This window comes from Nothoprocta perdicaria, unplaced genomic scaffold (genome assembly GCF_003342845.1).
Source record: "Nothoprocta perdicaria isolate Ctin4 unplaced genomic scaffold, notPer1 scaffold_58, whole genome shotgun sequence".
NCBI classification, from domain to species: domain Eukaryota; kingdom Metazoa; phylum Chordata; class Aves; order Tinamiformes; family Tinamidae; genus Nothoprocta; species Nothoprocta perdicaria.
The window spans coordinates 4,074,061-4,094,790 of NW_020455843.1; the positions used below are offsets into that span (position 1 = coordinate 4,074,061).

The 20,730-nt window shown below is 65.8% G+C and overlaps 2 protein-coding genes across 2 annotated transcripts in view; one reads left to right on the plus strand and one right to left on the minus strand.

The window, feature by feature from the left end:
- Nucleotides 1-9,465, minus strand: part of SIGLEC1 (sialic acid binding Ig like lectin 1) — an 11,957-nt gene extending 2,492 nt beyond the window's left edge. The window contains exons 1-13 of the mRNA XM_026048868.1: nt 9,360-9,465; nt 8,724-9,083; nt 8,350-8,646; nt 7,860-8,123; nt 7,488-7,742; nt 6,601-6,900; nt 5,392-5,628; nt 4,895-5,197; nt 4,291-4,539; nt 3,292-3,591; nt 1,902-2,162; nt 1,063-1,365; nt 261-518 (exon numbers count right to left, since the gene is read on the minus strand). Coding sequence (XP_025904653.1) covers nt 261-518; nt 1,063-1,365; nt 1,902-2,162; nt 3,292-3,591; nt 4,291-4,539; nt 4,895-5,197; nt 5,392-5,628; nt 6,601-6,900; nt 7,488-7,742; nt 7,860-8,123; nt 8,350-8,646; nt 8,724-9,083; nt 9,360-9,408 — 3,436 coding nt within the window. The 5' untranslated portion in view covers nt 9,409-9,465. The remainder of the gene's footprint in view (nt 1-260; nt 519-1,062; nt 1,366-1,901; nt 2,163-3,291; nt 3,592-4,290; nt 4,540-4,894; nt 5,198-5,391; nt 5,629-6,600; nt 6,901-7,487; nt 7,743-7,859; nt 8,124-8,349; nt 8,647-8,723; nt 9,084-9,359) is intronic.
- Nucleotides 9,466-16,093: 6,628 nt separating this feature from the next.
- Nucleotides 16,094-20,730, plus strand: part of HSPA12B (heat shock protein family A (Hsp70) member 12B) — a 9,868-nt gene continuing 5,231 nt past the window's right edge. The window contains 4 exon segments of the mRNA XM_026048893.1: nt 16,094-16,136; nt 18,161-18,258; nt 19,045-19,169; nt 19,829-20,015. Coding sequence (XP_025904678.1) covers nt 16,094-16,136; nt 18,161-18,258; nt 19,045-19,169; nt 19,829-20,015 — 453 coding nt within the window.

The following is a 20,730-nucleotide window of genomic DNA, read 5'->3' on the forward strand; positions in this document are numbered from 1 at the left end:
CTTCCTCTTCCCCTTCCCCTTCCCCTTTCCCTTTCCCTTTCCCTTTTTTTTGCACGTCTTTTTTTAAACAACGTCTGCTATTCATTTTCCAAATCAGAGTAAGGGAAAAAGCAGCATTTCTGGCACACCAAGCATTTTCCCTGCCTGCCCTCATGGCAGAAGAGGCTGCAGGAAGCCGGGAGAGGGGGATTTGCCGGGATTCTCCCCCTTGTGGGATTTTCCCAGGACCCCCCGGGGGCGAGGGGCGCACGGGGGCTCACAGAGGACGTCGAGGGTGCGGGGGGCCGAGCTGCGGGCGCCCTCGGGGCTCTCCACGGTGCAGCGGTAGGTGCCGGCGTCGGCTGCGCGCACGCGGGGCAGGACGAGCCGCGGGTCGGGGCCGGCGCTCAGCCAGGCGCCGTCCTTGAGCCAGGTGTAGTTGAGCGGCGCCGCGCCGCCGCCGCGGGCCACCGCGCACGTCATGTTCACGGCGTCGCCCTCGCGGACCTCCGGGGACGGGGACATCCAGAGCCTGGCAGCTGCCGAGGGAGGGAGAGGACAAAACCTGGGCATGCAGAGCGGCAAACGGAGCCCGTCCGGGCTGGGCTCTTGTGCTCCAGGCAAGTGGTGCCATGCGATGCCTTTCTGACATGTTCATCCCCGGGGACCCCTCCCCACAACACGCTTCTCCCTCTGCTTCTTCCCTCTGCCCACACTGCTCATCCTCCTCCAGAGCATCCATGGGCAGGGTGCTCCATGGTGCTCCATGGTGCTCCCCCATTCTCCACAATGCTCCACCATGCTCCATGGTGGTCCATGATGCTCCTCCATGCTCCACTGTGGTCCACCATGCTCCATGGTGGTCCATGATGCTCCATAGTGGTCCATGATGCTCCATAGTGCTCCACAATGATCTACAATGCTCCCCGATGCTCCATGAGCATCCTGCAGCTCCCATCCCCCTGCATGTCCCCATGCCAACCTCCCCACCTCCCTGGCTCCCTCCACGGGCCGTCCACTCGCCTCCATCCCCGCTCCCGCTCGCATCCCGGTCCCTCCGGGCAGGCGCAGCCCCACACTCACTTCCCGCCACGAAGCTGCCCACGGTGCTGGCGTTGCCGTGGGCATTGCGGGCCCGGCACACGTACTCCCCTTCGTCCTCCATCACCACGGCGTGGATGGTGAGGCGCAGGCTGTTGAGCGAGGAGGCCACGGCGAGGCGCGAGGCCCCCGCGGGCTGGCGCTGGGCGCTGGAAGCCACCAGCACGTGGCCCTTGAGGAGCTCCAGCGTGGCCGGGGGGCTGCTGTCCACGGAGCACTGCAGGACGCCCCGCTGCCCCTGCGCTGTCTCCAGGAAGGAGGTCAGCACGGGCTGCCGGGGCGGGTCTGCACGGCGAGAGCACGCGTGAGCACCGCACGCCCCCAAAGCTCCCCGTCGCGGCTCCCCCTCTCCCGCTGTGCCACCCTGCTGTCCCCAGGGGATGTTGGATACTCGGGGTGCTCCTGAGCTCCCTCTGCTAGTGCCCAGCTGCAGCCCCAGCTCAGCAGCACCCCGCGGTGGAGCGGAGCACAGCCAGACCTTCCCCCGTTCAGCCCTCCATCCCAGAAAGGCAAAACTCTCCCCAAACTAGTGCTTTGAAAAACCAAGGTAAATTCAGCCCATTTCAACAGAACTGGAACAAACATCACTGCACTTTCCTATCCTACATGGTGAGACACAGAGTGGTCACACCATCTCTGACCAGCCGGGACGTGTTTGGCTGAGCAGTGTCTTAGTCCAGACCAGGGATGTCCTCTAGGGATGTCCTCTGTAGAGGAGAGGTGTTCCCATAGGTCGTCCTGCTTCCAGCACTCCAAATTTCATCACGGAATTGGACAAGTCCTGCTCAAAACCCAGTGTTCCCTGTGGTGACCCCACTCACAGAAGACGCGCAGGCTGATGGATGGGGAGATGCTGGTGCTGGCGCCGGTGGCACTGTGCGCTTTGCAGTGGTAGGAGCCCGCGGCCTCGCTGGAGATGCGGGGCAGGGCGAGGAGGTTGTCCGAGCCCTCCTGCACTTGCTTGCTGTTCTTGAACCATGAGTAGACGGTGTCCTGCGGTGGCTCCCCGAGCAAGTCGCACGTCAGGGAGACATCGCTGCCCTCTGTCACCTCCGTGGACGGCGCCACAAGGACTCTGGCCGCTAGAGCACATTGGGAAGCCACAGGCAGGTCAGAGACACGTGCAGGGACCGGCTCCCTTCCCCAAGCAGCCCACAGGAACCACAAGCTGGAGCTTGTGATGGCCTTGGAGTATCACAGTGTCACACCATTCAGGACCTTCCTGAGGCCACTCGGACCTTCTCTGCAGCCCGAGACTGGAGTGACCCTGGCTACCAGCACTAACCAGCCCGCAGCAAACCAAGCACGTGGCTTGTGCAATGGGCCGAACCTACTGATGCTCCTGTCAGCGTCAGGATGCTGGCAGCCTTTAGTGGCAGTGGACACGTCTCTGCAGACACGAGCACTTAGAGCTCCTTGCCAGAGAGCTGAATCCCAGCCCGAAAGTCTGGAAATGAATTTAGCCCTAGATTTCTGGTAAATTCCCAGTGCATCTAAGGTGTTGGCCAAGCACAAAGCTACAGGGCCTGGGTGCAGAGCCAGGTGCTCCCCAGGCTCCAGAGCGCTGGTTTCGCACCAGCATCAGCCATAGGCAGCCACAGAGGCTCCTTCCCCTGTCCCAGAGAGTCACCCTTGCAGGGGATGCCCCCCAGCTCATCCCAGAGCCCGTGGCAGAGAGCTGCTATAGAGCCTGCCCGCCTCTATGGAAGATGCTTTATCAGACACCATTTCCCACCGCAATCGGGGCTGTCTGGCTGTCGCCTGAGATGCTCAGTGACATTTCTGTCAGCTGCCGCGGCCGTGGGACGGTTCCCGCAGCGCTACCGCTCCCCGGCGACGCACAGCAAAGGTCACACTCGTGCTGGTGCTTGCCGGCTGCAGAGCTGCCGCCCAGCGCCCTCCCCACCCGCCCAGCGCGCCGGGACGCACCTCGGGAGGGCCCTTTGCAATGGGTCCTGCTGCAGGGACCTGTGCAGGGACCTGTGCAGCCCGAGCCCTGCTGGGTGGTGGGTGCACCTCGGGGAGGGCCCTTTGCAAAGGGTCCCTGTGCAGGGACCTGTGCAGGGACCTGTGCAGCCTGAGCCCTGCTGGGTGGCGAGCACATCTTGGGTTCCCGCTGCTGGTCCCTGGGGTGGTGCATGGTGCATGGTCCCTGTGCCCGCGTGGCACAGCACTGGTGACCCCAAGATGATATCCCCCCCTTGCACTCACTCTGCACGCGGAAATAGAGGTGCTGGGAGGCGCTGCCGTGCGCGTTGCTGGCCGTGCAGCGGTAGCTGCCCTCGTCCGCCGGCGTGACGTCCCGCACCTCGGCTCGCAGGGTGTTTGGCGCCGCCGTGACGCCGACCCGCGGGCTGTGGCCGCTGCCTGGCGCGCTGGAGGCCACCAGCTCGTCGCCCTTGTAGAGGTCCAGCTGCGCAGCGGGGTTGCTGTCCACGGCGCACTGGAACACGGCCAGCCTCCCGCGCTGCGTCTCCAGCAGGACGGTCGCCCGCGGCTCCCGCGGAGGGTCTGCGCAGGGAGGGATGCTGCTTGGTGCCAGAGCCGCCTCGCGGAGCTTCCCGTTGCCCTGGGGCTGCTGTGCAGCCGCCAGCCTGGGACATGGAGCCTCCTGGAGGCAGCAGCCACCAGAGATGGGCCACCAGCTCAGCGCTTTGCAGGGAGAAAGCAATGAAATGAATCTCCTTTTGGCAGCATTGGCACAGGGGAGCACTGGGTCCCCCAGCAGCAGGTGCCAGCAGGGCCTTTTCCAGGAGCTCCTGCTGCTCTGCCATGCGGCTCTGCTCCTGCTGGCAGCGCACACGTGCCCGGGCACACAGCGAGTGCTGAGGCGCTCAGCAGGGACACGGAGGCTGATGTCCCTGCTTGGTCACAGCAGCTCACCTGCACAAGCAGCAGGCTCTGCAAGGAGCAGAGGCCCCTCACGACGTGGCGGGGCAGGAGATGCAGGAGCTGCAGGCTGCTGGGGCAGAAGCACCCAGAGCAGCAGGCGAGGGGCTGCATGCGGGCAGCAGCAGCACGGGCTCCACGCAGCGGGAGAGGGGCTGATCCTTGCATGCACACACCGCGTGCCCACATTGACTTGTTTTTTGCAAAGCCACATGCTTGCTCGCACCTCTCGTGTGCCCTTGCACCAGCACAGCGAGAGCAGGGGCTGGTGCCCTGTGCTGAGCCCCCCGGGTGCGCTGGGACCCCCCGCGCCGCACTCACACATCACATCCAGGCTGAGCGCTTCGGCGCTGCGGCTGATCCCGCCGGCGGATGCTTTGCAGTGGTAGAGGCCGGCATCGCCGCGGGCCACGCGCGGGAATGCCAGGGATGCGGCCGCGGCCTGGGGCAGCTGGCGGCCGTTCCGGTACCAGGTGACGTTGGGCGGCGCGGCGGAGCTCACGCGGCAGCTCAGGTTGACGGCCTGGCCTTCCAGCACGCGCCAGGAGGGATCCGCCTGCACCCAGGCACCTGCAGCGGGGCACGGCAGGAGCTGGGCACAGCCGCCCCGGGGATTTCAACTGGGGTTCAATGGGACTCGCAGGTCGGGCCCAAGCTGGCCACTGACAGCGTTGTGGAGAGCAGCCCTCATGGAAAGAACACGGAGCTAAAGGGTCCCTGAGACCTGAATTCCCCCAAGGCTCTGCTTCTCCTCTAGGAATTCCCTCCTTTCCTGGAAAGTATCCAGACCTTCTCCTCACCCCGCTCCAGAAGCTCTTCTGCATGACATCAGATCAGCCCCCACGCTGCTCCCCAGGGCAAGGGTCCGTCCTGCACCCCGGCCCTCCCTTTGGGGTCCGGCCCACCCCCGTCCCGCGGTGCTCACTGTGCGCCGTGAAGCCCACGGAGGCGCTGGCGTTGCCTTGGCCGTTCCTGGCCACGCACACGTAGGTGCCCTCGTCCTGCAGCACCACGTCGCGGATCTCCAGCCTCAGGCTGTTGTAGGCGGGGGCGGCGCGGAGGCGCGGGCGGGGGGCGGCGCCGCAGCCCCCCGTGCACGCCACGGCCTCGCGCCCACGCAGCAGCGTCAGCTGCGCCTCCGGCTCGCTCTGCACCGTGCACTCGATGATGCCCACGCGCCCGCCCTGGCTCTCCACGAAGGAGCGCAGCACGGGCGGCCGGGGAGGGACTGCGGGGCACAACGGCGCTGTGAGATCAGTGCCAGCGCCGGCACGGGGAGCACCCCACAAATCTGCCCTTAGGACCACCCAGTTGATGCATATGGAGCCACCAGCTAAGTGAGATGCTCCTGTGCATCCCTCCATCCTTATCTTGCACTCGGATCATCCCCAGGGATGCCCCGCGGCGGGAGAGGGCACTTACAGAGCACGCGCAGGGACACGGGCGCCGCGGTGTCACCGCTGCTGGTTTGGCAGTGGAAGGCGCCGGCGTCCTCGGCGCCGACGGAGGGGAAGAGCAGCGTCGCGGCCGAGCCCCGCGGCAGCTGCCGCCCGTTCTTGTACCAGGCGTAGGTGGCGGCGGGACGGGCGGCCTCGCACGTCAGCGTCACGGCGTCGCCCTCGCGCACCTCGGCTGCGGGCTGCATCAGCACCCGTGCGGCTGCGGAGGGAAGGAAGCGGCTGCGGGGAGAGCGCTGCATCCTGCAGCTCCCGGGGCCTCCTGCGTGCACGTCATGGATGCGCAGGATGTCCTGCGTCCAGTGTCCATGCCCTGCAGGACGCTGGCACCGCCGGCCCAGCATCCATCCCTGTGCTCCTCTGGGACATCATCTGGATCCCGCTGAGCGCCACCTCCACTCAGATCGTTTGCTCCCCAGCACGGAGACATCTCCGGCTGTCCAAAGTGATCCTGCAAGCTCTAGTGCCCAAATAGGTCGTTGTTCCTTTGCAATGGGAATTTCAAGCCCATGTTGGCATCTGGGGAAGGTTCCTCTCAGGAATGGCTTGTCCAGGGCTTTCCTCCCTCTTCCCCCAAAGGCGTCAAAGCAGACACATCATTCTGTCAACTCTAGCTCCAATTCCAGAAATAGGGAAGTGACCAAGTGGCAGGGAGGGGGGACATGGCTTGAGTGACAGCAGAGGCCCCTCAAGATTGGGCTGGGGAGGTGACTGTGGGTACAGGGCCCCAGGGCTCTTGTGCCTTGGTCCTGCCATGGTCCTGTCATGTCCCAGCTCACAGATGCTGGACTCTGCCTGGGCACACATGGAGGAGGTTGGGACACTCCAGCAGGTCCCATCCAGGCTTCAGGAGAGCCTGGTTCCTCTCCAGCACAAATATGCATGCACGTGGACATGCACAACGTACAAACGTGCCCAAATCCACGCATGCACAGGGCCATGCACAATGCACAAACATGCACAAATATATGCATGCACGTAGACATGCACAATGCACAAACGTGCCCAAATCCATGCATGCACATGGACACGCACAAACAACCCACACAGACCCAGCTTTCAGTAGTAGCCCCCAGACCACTGGAGCAGGCACCATGCTCCAAAAGCAGGAGCAAGTCTGGGAGAAGCCAAGACTTCCAGCAGCACCATCCCGCCCGGAGCCCGCGGGACTCACTGCGGGCCACGAAGGCCTTGGCGGCGGCGGCGCTGCCGAGCGCGTTGCGGGCCGTGCAGCGGTACTCGCCGCTGTCGGCGGGCGCCACGGCGCGCAGCTCCAGCCGCAGGGCATTGCGCGCCGCGGCCACGCGGAGCCGCCCGCCCGGCGCCCCGTGCGAGCTGCTCGTGGCCACCAGGTCGCCCTCGTGGAACAGGGACAAGGTGGCCGCCGGGTGGCTGTCCACGGTGCAGTGCACGATGGCCAGCTGGCCGTCCGCAGCCTCCTGGAACAGGGCGATGCTGGGCGTCCGGGGGGGATCTGTGGGGACAGGGATGGGGAGGGCAGCGCTGGCTTTGCAGCCGCTGCATGCAGCAGACTCCAGCGCAGTGTCCCCTACCTACACCGCGAGTCCGAGCCCGGCCCTGCCAGCAAACACAGCTGCTGGCTGGAGCTGCTTTCTCACTTACGTCAGCGGGTTATATTTACTCACAGAAATGTCAACGCCAAGCCCGAGAACCCTTTTATTTTTCCCCTGACTTGCAAAAGCTCTCAGGCTGTTATTATCGTAGCCGCCTCGGTGCTTTGCAGGAGTTTATGGGCCGGCGGCAGAGCAGAGGAGCATGCGCTGGATGCAGTAGGGAACGGGCAGTGGATATAGAGTTATGGTGTCCCCAGATGCTGCTGGTGCCCAGGAGCCCTTGCCCTGCAGCATCTCCTCCTCTGTGCGCCCAGAAGGGCTGCACACCCTGTGCTGGGTGTTTGGGGAAAGGATCTTGTTCTTGCTTGGGGACTGCACAGCACCTGACCCAAAGGGGTGCTCGAAGGCACCAAAGGGGTGCTCGAAGGCACCAAAGGGGTGCTCGAGGGACCCCAGCAGAGCAGTGGCAGCGGCCACGGGCACTCACAGGTGACGCTGAGGCTGACGGCTGGCGATGTGACGCTGCCCAGGTCATTGCGCACCTTGCACAGGTAGTAGCCCGCGTCGCCGGCGGCCACGCTGTGGAACACGAGCGCGCGAGCGGGGCCCTCCTGGAGCCACGCGCTGTTCTTGTACCACGTGTAGTTGAGCTCTTGGCTCTCGCTGCCGGGCACGTCGCAGGACAGCGTGGCCATGGTGCCCTCCCGCACCTCGGCCGCGGGGCTCACCGACACCTCTGCAGCTGCAGGCGACAGGACGTCCCCCTCGCAGCCACCCCCAGCAGCATGCAGAGCGCCGGGGCGGCGCGAGGGGACCCAGGCGGCCCCCATCGCACGCCTGCTTCATCCCCGGGACTCACAGAAGACAAAGAGGGTGAGGGCGGGCGCCGCTGCAGCGCCCACGGCGTTCTCGGCCTCGCAGTGGTACCGCCCGTAGTCCTCGCGACGGACGTGCTGCAGGGTGAGCAGCCGCTCGGCGCCCACGGCCGCGCCGTCCTTGTACCAGCGGTAGGCGCTGACGGGCGGGTAGCTGCTGTTGACGGCGCAGGCGAGGGACACGGCGTCGCCCACGCGGATGTTCCGCGCGGAGGGCTGCACGGAAGCCGTGATGCCCCGCGGTGCGTCTGCGGGACAGACGGACGGACGGCAGCGCTCAGCAGCGCTGCAACGGGACAGGGGCCGGCGGCCACAACGGGGGACACAGAGAGGAGGGATGTGGGGGCTCTGGCAGCCCGAGCTGCGGAGATGGGTGTGAAGCCACGAGGAGGAGGATGGGGAGGAAGGGAGCTCGATGTGCTAGGGCTCCCGGTGGGGAGGCAGGGGAGCGCGCGCGCCGAGCGCCCCACGTACGCCTCACGTGCAGCACGAGCTCCCGCGTGGCCGTCCTGGAGCCCAGGGAGAGCTCGCAGAGCAGCTTCCTGGAGTGGTCCGCCCAGGAGAAGGCGGTGGTGAGGCTCTGGCGCAGCAGCACGCCGCCCGTGTCCAGCCGCATGCCCGTGGCCACGGTGGCGAGCCGCGCGTCGTAGCCGCGCCAGCGCAGGCCGGCGCCGCCCAGGGGGCACGCGTAGGGAGCCGAGCAGTCCAAGGTGGTGGCGGCGCCCTCGGACACCTCCTCGCTGGCCGCAATGCTGGGCTGCTCGGGGCGCTCTGCGGGCGGAGAGCACGGGGCGGGCGGTGGGACAGCCGCGGCGGGTGGACGGACGCACGGACGCGGCACCGCTCACCCGCCACGCTCAGCAGCACGTCCTGCGCCGCCGACCAGCGGTCCCCGCCGATGATCTCGAAGCGGAACCGGTAGCTGCCGCTGTCCTGGGGTGTCACGTCCGTGAGCAGCAGCGTGCAGTTGTGCGCGGCCAGGTCCCCCAGGAGCCGGGAGCGGTCCCCGAACCGGCCGTCCACCTCCCCCGGGGACGCCGAGTGATAGACCACTGTCTTGTCACCGTTGTAGTCCCGGTACCAGATGGCCACGATGCCGGCGCTGGCCGAGACGCTGTCGGGGTAGCTGAAGGTGCAGGGCACGACCACGCAGGAGCCCATCAGGCCCTGCACGGATGCGGGGTACGTGACACCCCACGAGCCCAGGACTGCGGCAAAGAGACAGGAAAGGGGATCAGGGCGCAGCAAAGGCTCCCTGGAGGCCGCCACATGGTGACACGGCCATCGGTGACACCACGGGCAGCCCTCAGCTCTGCACGCCCATGGATGCACCACACTGGCTGCAGAGGGGAAGGATGCATGTGAGAGAAGACCCCGCAGGACCCAGGCTCCAGAGGAAAAGTGGGAAAAGCCTGGCAGGAAGGCGATGGCTTTGGAGAGCCGGCACCAAGCCCCTGGAATCGGGAGGGGAGGTGGGGCCGTACCATGCGGGATGAGGCTGGACAGCAGGACGAGACGCGGGATGTGGAGCATGACAGTCCGGCGGGGATGCACGAGGGCCCGAGGTGCTGCCGTGTTCACGTCCAGGACAAGGAACCTCCTGGCAGCAAGAAGAGACAAAGGCCCTTGAAACGGGATACAACTGGGTCAATCCAGGTTTTCCTCCCCATTGCACCAGCCCCATCACTCCTCAACCCGAGGGAAAACACAGAGGAAAGGGGGTTGTTTAAAGTCACTGCTGATGCTGCGTTACCCAGTGCAGCCAAACAAGCCTGGCTTAAATCACAGCTCAGGCCTGAGCTGATAACAAACAAACTGCGCAGCAGGAAGTGCCAGTTCTGCAGCACAAATACCACCAGACACCTAAACACCTAACAGCAATGAGGGGTGCCTGCAATTTCACCTGGCCTCTAAAAGAGAGGAGGTTAGGAAGTGGTTTTGATGCTTGGCGGATCTTTTCTACGCTTTTCCATTCTTCCTGCATCTTCCCCCTGGGCTCTGTTCCCCAAGAGATGGGATCTATTACGGCAATCCTTGCTGTTAGCAAACGCTCCTGGGAGCAGCCCCCCTGCAGCTCTGATTTACCCGCCGGCAGCGGCCGGGGCTGCGGTGCCGAGGAGGAAGGAAGCGCAATGCACAGCCCGGCCGTCCCAGCCCAGCGCCGCGCTCCCGCTTTCATTTCTGCCGCTGCCAGCCCCGCTTTCCTGGGCCGGGCTGCCGCAGTGCCACTGGAGCCCCTGCGGAGGCAGCAATTCCCGCGGGATGCAGGAGCGGCCGCGGGAGCCCCGGTTGGATGCCCGGGATTTGCAGCAGTGGCTCCACGGAGCTGGGTAAAGGCCGGGCGCAGGGGCCCATCCGTGCGTGCACACGAGCAACGCGGTGGGGCATTGCAGAGCATTGCAGAGCGGCAGCGCAGCGTGCCAAGGTAACACAGGTTAGTGCAATGAGGTGCAACGCGCTGGAAAACACGTCCAAAAGCCATAATCTATTGGAATATCAGTCTGCAAGGCACCCGTGCCCACGCACATATTTGTGCACCCCGAGCGGCCACCTGCCCGTGCCAGTGGGCTGGGGACAGCCAGCAAAGCCCTGCAAGGACTCCCGTGCCAGCAGGTGACAGTGGCACCACGGGCACTGCAGGCAGAGCCCAAGGAGGGCAAGGGGGAGCGCTGCCCTTCGCCTTCCTCCTCCTCCCAGCCCCGTAGGGTGCGGGACGGTACCTGCGCAGCGGGGAACGGCGCGGCCGCCTCGGCGAGCTCCGGGCTGCGGCCGCTGCCGGCGGCCCCGCTATTTATCCCGGCGCGGGTCCCGGCGCGGCACTTCCCCCTCGGCGCTCCCGCCGCTTCTGGGAAGTGCGCAGCCTCGTCAGCTCTGCCTGGCAGTGCCAAGGTGGAGGCAGCGCCGCGGGGGCTGCAGCTTCTCCCCACGGATTGCCAGGGATGAGGGAAGCCCCACAAGGAGCCTGGGCGCAGATCCGGCAGCCCGGCCTGCGAGGGAGCTTTGGGAGACTGGATGTTGGCAGGAGGTGGGAGATGCTCCAGCGCCATCATGCCGGGTCCCGGCAGAGAGGTCCTGGCTGCTCCATGCAGTCCAGGGCTGTTATTTTGCTATTGCCTTGCATTTTTATTTTACATGAAGCACATCCCAATAACAAGAGCACCATGGAGGTTGCAGGGGACCATGGCAAGGCACCAGGAGACACAGAGCTCCCTGGATAAGCAGGTCCCACAGGGAGCGTTTGGCCGATTTCCCGGCTCCGGGAGGAAGCTCTGCTCTCCAGAGAAGCCGGCTGATCCCCAGGGCTTCGGAGCAGGATCCAGGTCCAACCCTGGGTGCAGGGCTGTGGAGCCCACCCAGGTACATGAGCGGGGACAGGGGCCTCACTGCAGCCAAGCCAAAGCCAGCAGATCCTCTCCGTCCTCTTCCAGAGCCTTTGGATACCCCCGTTTGGATATCCCCATTTGGATACCCCATTTGGATACCCCCATTTGGATACCCCCAATTGGATATCCCCATTCCCAGCAGCACGGGAGCCCCATCCCTGCGCGGTGGGTGCACCCTCAGGGTCACCAGCTCTCTGGCAGCTCCCAGTGCACATTCCCAAGCACTTCCAGCAGCTCGGAGCTGCGGGGACCCCGGTGCTCCCTGCCTCGCAGCGGGAGCAGGAGCGGAGCGCGCCACGCGTTGGGAGCATGCTGCCTTTGCCCGGCCACCCGCGGCCAGTTCCTCTTTCCCAGGCGGTCCGCGCCGCTCCGGGGTGGTGTCCATCCGCTGCGGGCCCCGCTCCGGGGAAATGGAAACCGAGGATGCAATGAGATCCTCTCAATGAGGTGAGAGTGTGCTGCGTGCTGCGGGGATGCAAGGACCGTGTGGAGCGCCGCGAGCCAAGCACGGCCCTGCGCACGCAGCAGCACCACGGCACAGCCATGGCTGGGAGAGCTGCCCAGGGCATCCCGGGAATCCAGGGCGGGAGCCAGGAGGGAGGGAGGATGAAGCAGCTGCCGGGATTCCCCGACAGCTCCGACACCTCCGCCGCGATTTCCCACTTGGAGTTGGGCCTCCCAGATTCCTGCCGCAGGGACAGAGGGAGGAGGAGCAGGAGGGCAGCAGGGGGATGAGGCAACGCTCAGGAAGGGGGCCAGGACCCAACGGCCGCTTCCTGCGGGGAGAGGCGGCATTAACGGTGCAGCGGGCGGCGGAGCGCTGGCACCTGAGTCAACAGAGCGTGTTTGGCTTTGGGAAGGGAGCTGCGGGGAGCGGGGGCAGCGCCGGCACCGGCACTGGCACCGGCACCGCAGGCAGACGCAGCCCCATGCATGCCAACGGGCAGCGAGCATGCAGGCAGCGGGGTGCAATGCAGGGGTACCCCCATGTCCCCATGTCCCCTGTCCCATCCCGCGGGGTCCCCAGCCCCGGGCAGCCAGCCGGCTCCGCTGGCGCCGACACGTGTTGTCTTTGGCAGCGGCGGGAGGCCAGAGATCCCAAGGCCCGCTGCCTCCCATCTCCTCCCAGCGCCGGGCTCCGCTTTGTTTTGCATTCGAGGCCTCCGGAATGGAGGAATCAGCAGAACCGAAGTGAACTCGCAAGCGAAAACCTCAATTCCAAGCGCGCAAGAGCAAACTTTGAAGCGTGGAAAGCGCGGGAGGGAGGAAACACTGCAAGCGTTTTGCACCACCGGTCCCAGGGGGACCCTCGGCTCGAGGAAAGAGCCCGATCTGCGGCAACGGCGCATGAGAAAAGAGCCTTAAATTATTCCTGCAACACGGACAGCGTGGAGGTAGGCGGTAATGTGAAGTGACACGGCGCCGACTCGCGCCCTGTGCCCGAGATGTTGCTCCGTCCCGCGCACGGTGCTGCCCCACGGCGCCCACGGCCGGCGTGGGGCAGGAGTAGGGTGCAATAGCTGGCCAATGCCCCAGCGTGGGGATGCTGCGCGCAAATTCCCGGATGCTGCGCTTTCCCGGATGCTGCCCGGGAAAGGCGTCCCGGGACACGGACATGGGATGGGGACAAGGGCAGCGCATTGAGGAGCTCTGTGTCCCACAAACGGCTGGTTTGGGTCTGCCTGGCCAATGTGTGTGGCACTGGGAGCAGATCCTGCACCAAACACCGTCTCTGTGCACCCATGGGTGCAAGCATACCCCAAAGCTACGGTAGCTTCCTGCTGCGGGGCTGGAGCACCATCGCCTGGATGGACAGGGCCATTCCCAGCAGGAATGGGGATGAGGAGCAGGAGGAGACACACGGGCAGCAGGAGCAGGACGAGAGCAAGGACAGGAAGCGAAAAGGGGAACGTTGCCTTTGCTCCCGTCCTGCCCTCGGGAGCGGGGAGCTGCCCCGGCCGCGCACGTGATGCCCAAGTTCTGCTTCCCCGGCAGCGGGGACGCCGCTCGGGCCACCAAGGTCCCTGTGCACCAGCACCTCCAATCCGTTCATTTCGAAGGGAAAACCCGCTCCAAGGTGCTCCCCAGCCCGCAGGTGGCCGGTGGTCCTTGGCACGAGGAGACTTCCAACCCTGTCCTCTCTGCTGCCCTGGGAGACCCGGCGAGGGCACCGAGCAAAAGCTCCAGGACGGGCATGGGAAGCAGCATCTCTTCCCAAGGGCCGTGCGTGTCCCACTCGGGAGGGCTCGTCCTCTTCAGGGCAATCCAGCTTGGACACCAGGAAAGGCTTCCCAGGGGTGGCAGCAACGTGTTGGGATGGGGCTGGAGGGGGACGCGCCCTCACTGGGGGTTTGGGGCCAGGCAGGTGGCTCCTTGGGGACCTTGCAGCCCGTTGTCCCTGGGTGTCCCCATGGGGAGGATGTGGCCGCAGGATCCCAGCAGGTGCAGGAGCACTTTGCATGCAGGGACCGCTCAGAGCGCCGCCTTGGTGCCAGCCCGGGACTGGCAGGGGGCCCAGGCGTCCGGCGCCAGGCGCAGGGCTGGCAGGGGAAGAGGTGAGGCCGGGAAGGAAGCTGGGCACGGCGGAGGGGCCGCGCTCGCTGCCGCTTCCTGGGGAAGCGGGATCATGAGTGCAGGGGCGCGGGGTGTAACTGCGCTCGGGGCGCGCGCGGGCAGCGCGTGGGGCGGCAGCGGCAGGGCGCGTGTGCAGGGCGCGTGGCACGGTCACCGTGGGGCTGACGGTGCATTCTGCATGTGCCGCAGGGCACGGGGCTGACGGTGCATTCTGCATGTGCCGCAGGGCACGGGGCTGACGGTGCATTCTGCATGTCAGGCTCGCGGGACGCTCTCCGTGCACCACCCCACGCGCACTGCCGCTTGCACCGCTTGCCGCGTGCACCCATCCTGCCTGGTCCTGGTGCGCATCCCGCCTGGCCCTCGCTTTTCCCTGCCGCGCATCCCGGCAGGCTCGGGGGCCGGCTCCCTGCTCCGGCGCTTCCTGCCTCTCCGAGGCGTTCCTGGCCCTTTCCTCAATGGCCGGAAAAGGCTACCTCATCCCTTGAGCGGGGGCCAGGACGCAAACACAGGCGTTGCCCTCCGCCCCGCGCTTCCCACCCCGCCGGCCGCGGCCACCACGGGCTCCCACGGGGCCTGGACCAGCACCGAGTTGTGCCTTTCCAGGCTCTCCGCAGCCCCCAGGGCTTTTCCAGGCTTGTGCACTGGGTAGATTGCACGCAAGCTGCAAACACCCCCGGGTAGGTGCCATGCACCTTGCAAACGCCACCAAACCTTGCCCAGGTTGCCAGCTCTGCTGCTTAAACCTGCTGCGGCTCTGCAGGGAGCAGCACGCGGGGATGGGAGGGACAAGGGGACAAGGGCAAAGGTGTACGTGGAGGGGGGCTGCACGGCGGGGTTAGGGACATGCAGAGGAACAGGGGGCTGCACGAGGGAGCAGAACAGGGTGCAGGGCACCAGCGTTTTCCACACGTGGAAATCCCGAGTGCCCTGCAGTGCACGGGCTTTGCATTTATTGTGCTAAACGTGCCCTTCCTGCAGCCGTCCTGCACAGCCCTGCTCCACATCCCCCCTCAGCACGCACAGCGGGCTCCCCAAAACCAGCCCGGCCGTGAGACGGGCCCCGTTGCCGCTACCATCGCCCCGTCCCCGCGCCGCGGCCGGGCGGGAGCCCCGCGGGGCCACCGGCCCTGCCTCCGCCCCGCTCCCACATCTGCAGCTGGAATTGCAATTTGAAGCGCTGCCTGGGCTGGGCCGGGGAGCGGGAGTGGGAGGAAGGCGCTGGGGGAAGGCAGAGGAAGCCGGAGAGGCGGCCGGCACGGCACGGCACGGTGCAGCGCGGTTCGGCACGGTGCAACGCGGTTCGGAACGGTGCGGCGTGGTGCAGAACGGTGCAGCGCGGTGCAGAACAGTGCAACCCGGTGCATCCAGCGCGGGAGCCGCAGCGCCGTCCAGCCGGCAGCGCACGCGGGACAACATCGGGCGTCGCGGCAGGACGGGGCCTGGAGGCGGGTGAGGTGCTGGGGGACCCGGGACAGCCCTGCACGAGGCCTGAGGTGCAGAATGGGAACTGGAGGGGCCAGGACGCCTGGGCCCTCTGACTGGCTCCAGGGTGCAGATGTGGGGCCTGGGGCACCTCGGGGACACGCTGAGTCCCCTGCAGACGCAGCCCCAGGGCTTTCCTGCACTGTGGGGTGCCCCAGTGCATGGGGCGCTTTAGCCCCGTGGGCAGCAGGCGCGGAAGGCCCCATCCCCGCTGTCCCCGCGCTGTGGAGCGGGAGCCGCAGCCCCCGAGCGACGCCCGCCCGGCCTTTCCGCCTTCCCGCGGCCGCTCCGGCCCCTTTCCCCTCCCTGCCTCCCTGTGCCCGAGAGGAATCCGGCGGCAGCCCCGAGCGGCTGCTGCTGCGCGGATCGCAGGGAGCCCCGGCGGGGCGGGAGCGGAGCCCGCAGCCCCGGCCCTGTCCGGGTTTTGCTCCCGCGCTGCAAACCCCCGCAGGGACCTCGGCGCTGGCCCGGGGCCTCGATGGGTCTGGGCCCAAACCGTGACCGCCGCACAAGGCGGCAGGGGCCGTGCACACGCGTGTCCCGCTTGCATGTGCCTGTGCACGGTGCACGCACGCGGCGCGGGGCTGCTTGTGCTGGCGCAGGGCCCGCGTGGGGGGTGCCGTGCGGGGCCGCGGGGCTGCACCCCCGGGCGAGGGGTCTGCGCGGCCCCATCGCGGCCCTGCGCGGCCTCGGCGCTGCCCGGGACGGGACAGGATGGGGTGGCGCGGGACGCAGCCCACGCGCGCGGTGCTTCCCTTGCAGCGCGGCCAGGCGGGATGGCGACGCTGCCGGAGCCCGGCGCGCGCAGCCTCCATGCAGGTAAGCGGCACGTGGGGGGGCTCCGCAGGGCCCCTGGGGGCCGCTGCCGCATTCCCAGCCCCTTCCCGCCCCGCTGCACCCCACGCCGCGGCCAGCTGCCCGCCGTGCCCCTCCGATGAGCTGCCGCCGCCGCCCCTCGCCCCTAACCAGAACCAGCTGCCGTAACCCGAGCCACGCGGCGGGACGTGGGGCCCGCGCAGGCACTGACACCCGCGGGGTCCCCGCGCCGCCCCCGGCACGCGCGAGCCGGGCGGAAAGGCTGCGGCTGTGTGCCCAGCACGCGGTCCCATTGGTGGGGACTGAGCCCCTTCCCCATCCCACTGTGGCATCCTTATCCTGGTGCAACATCCCTATCCCAGTGCAACACCCCCATCCTGGTACAGCATTCAAATCCTGCTGCAGCATCTCCGTCCCACTGCAGCATCCCCATCCCACTGCAGCATCCTCGTCCTGTTGCAGCATCCCCATCCCAGAGCAGCATCCCTATCCTCCTGCAGCATCCCTGTCCCGGTGCAGTGTCCCTGTCCCACTGCAGCATCCCCATCCTGGTGCAGCATCCCCACCCCAGAGCAGCATCCCTATTCTCCTGCAGCGTCCCTGTCCCGGTGCAGCATCCCTATCCTGCTGCAGCATCCTCGTCCTGTTGCAGCATCCCCATCCCAGTGCAACACCCCCATCCTGGTACAGCATTCACATCCTGCTGCAGCATTCCTGTCCCAGGGAAGCACTCGCATCCCAGTGCAACCTTCCCATGCCAGTGCAACCCCCCCATCCCGCTGCAGCATCCCCATCCCATTGCAGCACCCCATCCCATTGCAGCACCCCAGCCCTGGTGCAGGACCCCAGCCCTGGTGCAGCACCCCAGCCCTGGTGCAGCACCCCATGCCCACAGAGCCCCGCAGCCCCCCGCCAGCCCCCACGCTCTGCAGCGCAGGAAGGTGCCGAGGAGGCTGGACGGCCACCGGCACGCGCCGTGCGGGCCCTGAGTGCCACCCCGCCAGCCACCAAGCCTGCAGCGCCTTCCCGTTCCGCGCGGGATCAAATATTCATGGGCAGCCATCGGATACAGCGAAAGGCACTTAGGGAGGCGGCGCGGGCGCAACGGAGCCGTGTCGCGCGGGGGAGCGGCTCCCGGGGGAGCCCGGTGACGCTCGGGCGCGCGGGGCGGGCGCTGAGTCCGTCTGCACCACGAGGCTCCGCAGCGTCGCGCCCCGCACAGACCCCAGCCCCACGGATCCTCACGGACATCGTTCCGTGGCCTCGGCCTTTTCTTCATCCCGTCTGCAAGCGGCTCCTCGCTTGCCCGTTCTGTGGGTGCTGGGGAGCCCCTTCCTCGTGCACGGAGCGGGGAAGCGTGGGAAGGGCTGGCTCCTGCTGCTCCCACCACCACGGCCCTGCAGCGGCCTGGGAGCCTGCGGCTACCAACAGGGGACACCTCTGCTCGGTCCCCTAGCCCAGCAGCACCTCCTTGAGAAGCGTCTCCAGGAGGCCTCTTCTCTAGGAGGTCCCTTTTCTGGGATGTCCCCTCTCCAGGAGACCCTTCTCTAGGAGATCCTTCTCCAGGAGACTCTTCCCCAGGATGTCCCTTCTCCAGGAGATCCTTTCCCAGGAGGTCCCTTCTCCAGGAGGTCCCCTCTCCAGGAGACCCTGCTCTAGAAGGTCCCTTCTCCAGGAGACCCCCTCCCCAAAACATCCTTCTCCAGGAGACCCTTCCCTAGAAGGTGCCTTCTCCAAGAGATCCCCTCTCCAGGAGACCCTTCCCTTGGAGGCCCTTTCTCCAGGAGATCCCCTCTCCAGGAGACCCTTCCCAGGAGGTCCTTTCTCCAGGCGGTCCCCTCCCCAAAACATCCTTCTCCAGTAGACCCTTCCCTTGGAAGTCCCTTCCCCGGGAGGTCCCCTCTCCAGGAGAAGGATCCCCATCCTCGCTTGGGCAGCCCCACCAGCAGACACCTCGGCTGGGTCCCTCCTGTGGGGACACTGAACGCCCTTGGTGGCCCCGCGCGCTGACGCCGCGGTGTCCCCAGGTGGCAGCGGGCAGCGGTGCCCCACGCCGTCACCGCCGGGCTCGCCGGGGACGCGCCACAGCTGCAGCATCGCCCCGCTGACGCCCTCCCCGTCCCCGGTAAGCGCCCACGTGGGCCCCCTTGCTGGCGGGACACCTTGCTTCGGCCACCGACCCGCAGTGCGCGTGCGTTACCTATGGGTGCCTCTACGTGACCAGGACCCGCACGCACCCCTTGGTGGTGGCTTTTATGGGACTGCGCGAGCGCACCATTAGCCCCACATGTCTGCGGTGCGAGAACAGCCGAGGAAATGGGTTTAATTGCCAGCCTCGCGGCGCGCTGGGGCTGGCTTTGACGTGAGCATGAGCATGGAGCGCCGGCGCTGCGCGTCCTCCCCGCGTCCCGCCGCTCCCAGCGGCGCCTGGACACGCGTATTCCCGAGACAAGCAGCTCATCCGTGCTCACAGCGGCCTTGTTTCCGAGGGCGGCTAATGTACTTATCATATCTGCGGATATTAAAAAGTTAATGAGGGCTTTTAGCGCGGTGCATTTGCACCGGGCGCCTGGGGAGCCCGCGGCGCGGCACACACGGGCACGGGCACGCGCCGCTGCCCGGCTGCCCGCAGCACCTCTCCCTCCAAGAACACCCCAAATATTCCGCGTTTCCCTTTTCCTCGTGTTTCGAAGCTTCCTAAGAGGAGAAATGAGCTGGTGCCATAAAACCACAGGAAATAACTCGGGGAGAGAGCGCTGCGGGTCGCGGCTCTGGCACGGGCTTGGCGCTGCCGCGGAGCTTTTAATGACAGGTCATGGGCTCCGCAGCAGGGGAAAAACTTAACCATCTTGTGAGGTTTTACCCCATTTCCCAAGCGCTGCAGGGCACTAGCAGCCCTCTTGCCTTGCAGAGGAGCGAGGCGCGCGCCGCCCCGGCCGCCTCCTTCGCCGTGGTGGTGGCCATCGACTTCGGCACCACGTCCAGCGGCTACGCCTTCAGCTTCCGCAGCGACCCCGAGGCCATCCACATGATGAGGTAGCCTCACGGGCTCGTGTGTCTGCCCGGGGCAGCCGGGAACCTCAACTCCAACCATCACCTCAACCCCAACCTCAACCCCAACCCCAACCCTAACTCCAATCCTAACTATAACCCCAACCCCAACCATCACCCTAACCTCAACCCCAAACTCAATCCCATCATCCTAACCTCAACCTCAACCCCAACCTCAACCCCAACCCTAACCCTAAACACAATCCTAAATACAATCCTAACTACAGCCTCAACCTTAATCACCATCCCAACCCTAGCCCAAATCCCAACTACATCCCTAACCCCAACTCCAGCTACACCCTAACCCAACCCTAACTACATCCCTAGCCCAAAACCCAACCCTAGCTAGAACTCTAACCCCAACCCCACTCATCATCCCAGCCCCAAGCCTAACCCCAACCCTAAACATCACCCCAAACCCAAGCCAACCCTAACCTCAACCATCACCACAACCCTGACCCCAGCCCTAACCCCAACTCCTAAATCCAATCCTAGCCCTGAATGGGGTTGCTGATGGCTTGCAGGGCTGCCATGATCACATGCCACAAACTTGGTCCTTCACACTGGCCTTGGCCTCTGCCCATCTTGCTCATCCTGGCTGGAGGCTGAGGGGCTTGGGGCCGCTTTCCTCCTCCTCCTTGCAGGAGATGGGAAGGTGGCGACCCAGGGGTGGCCAACCAGAAGACGCCCACCAGCCTGCTGCTGACGCCGGCGGGAGCCTTCCACAGCTTCGGCTACACGGCCAGGGATTACTACCACGACCTGGACCCCGAGGAGGCCCGCGACTGGCTCTACTTTGAGAAGTTCAAGATGAAGATCCACAGCACCAGCGTGAGCCACAGGGCTGCGTGCGTGGGGGCCGTGGGGGGTTATCCTGTCTGCGAGTTGCAGACCCTGCAGATTGCAATGCAAAGCAGGAGGCTCCTTTTCTGCACTCCTGCCTCCTGTCCCAGCTGCTCTGGAGCAGCCTCGGAGGCTGCAGCAGATGCGACGCAGGCACCACATTGCTGCAAGCACCACAACTTGGGGTTGAGGTTAGGGTGATAGTTGGGGGTGGAGTTGGGGTTGGGGTTGAGGTTGAGGTTAGGGAGATGGTTGGGCTTGGGGTTGTAGTTAGGATTGCAGTTAGGGTTGGGGTTAGAGCTAGGGTTAGGGTTGAGGTTAGGGAGATAGTTGGGGTTGTAGTTAGGATTGCAGTTAGGTTGGGGTTAGAGCTAGGGTTAGGGTTGAGGTTAGGGAGNAGGGTTAGGGTTGAGGTTAGGGAGATAGTTGGGGTTGTAGTTAGGATTGCAGTTAGGTTGGGGTTAGAGCTAGGGTTAGGGTTGAGGTTAGGGAGCTGGTTGGGCTTGGGGTTGTAGTTAGGATTGCACTTAGGGTTGGGGTTAGAGCTATGGTTGGGGTTAGGGTTGAGGTTGAGGTTAGGGAGATGGTTGGGGTTGAAGTTGTAGTTGGGATTGCAGTTAGGATTGGGGTTAGAGTTAGGGTTGGGGTTGGGGTTAGGGTGATGGTTGGGGTTGGAGTTGGAGTTGGGCTTGCAGTTAGGGTT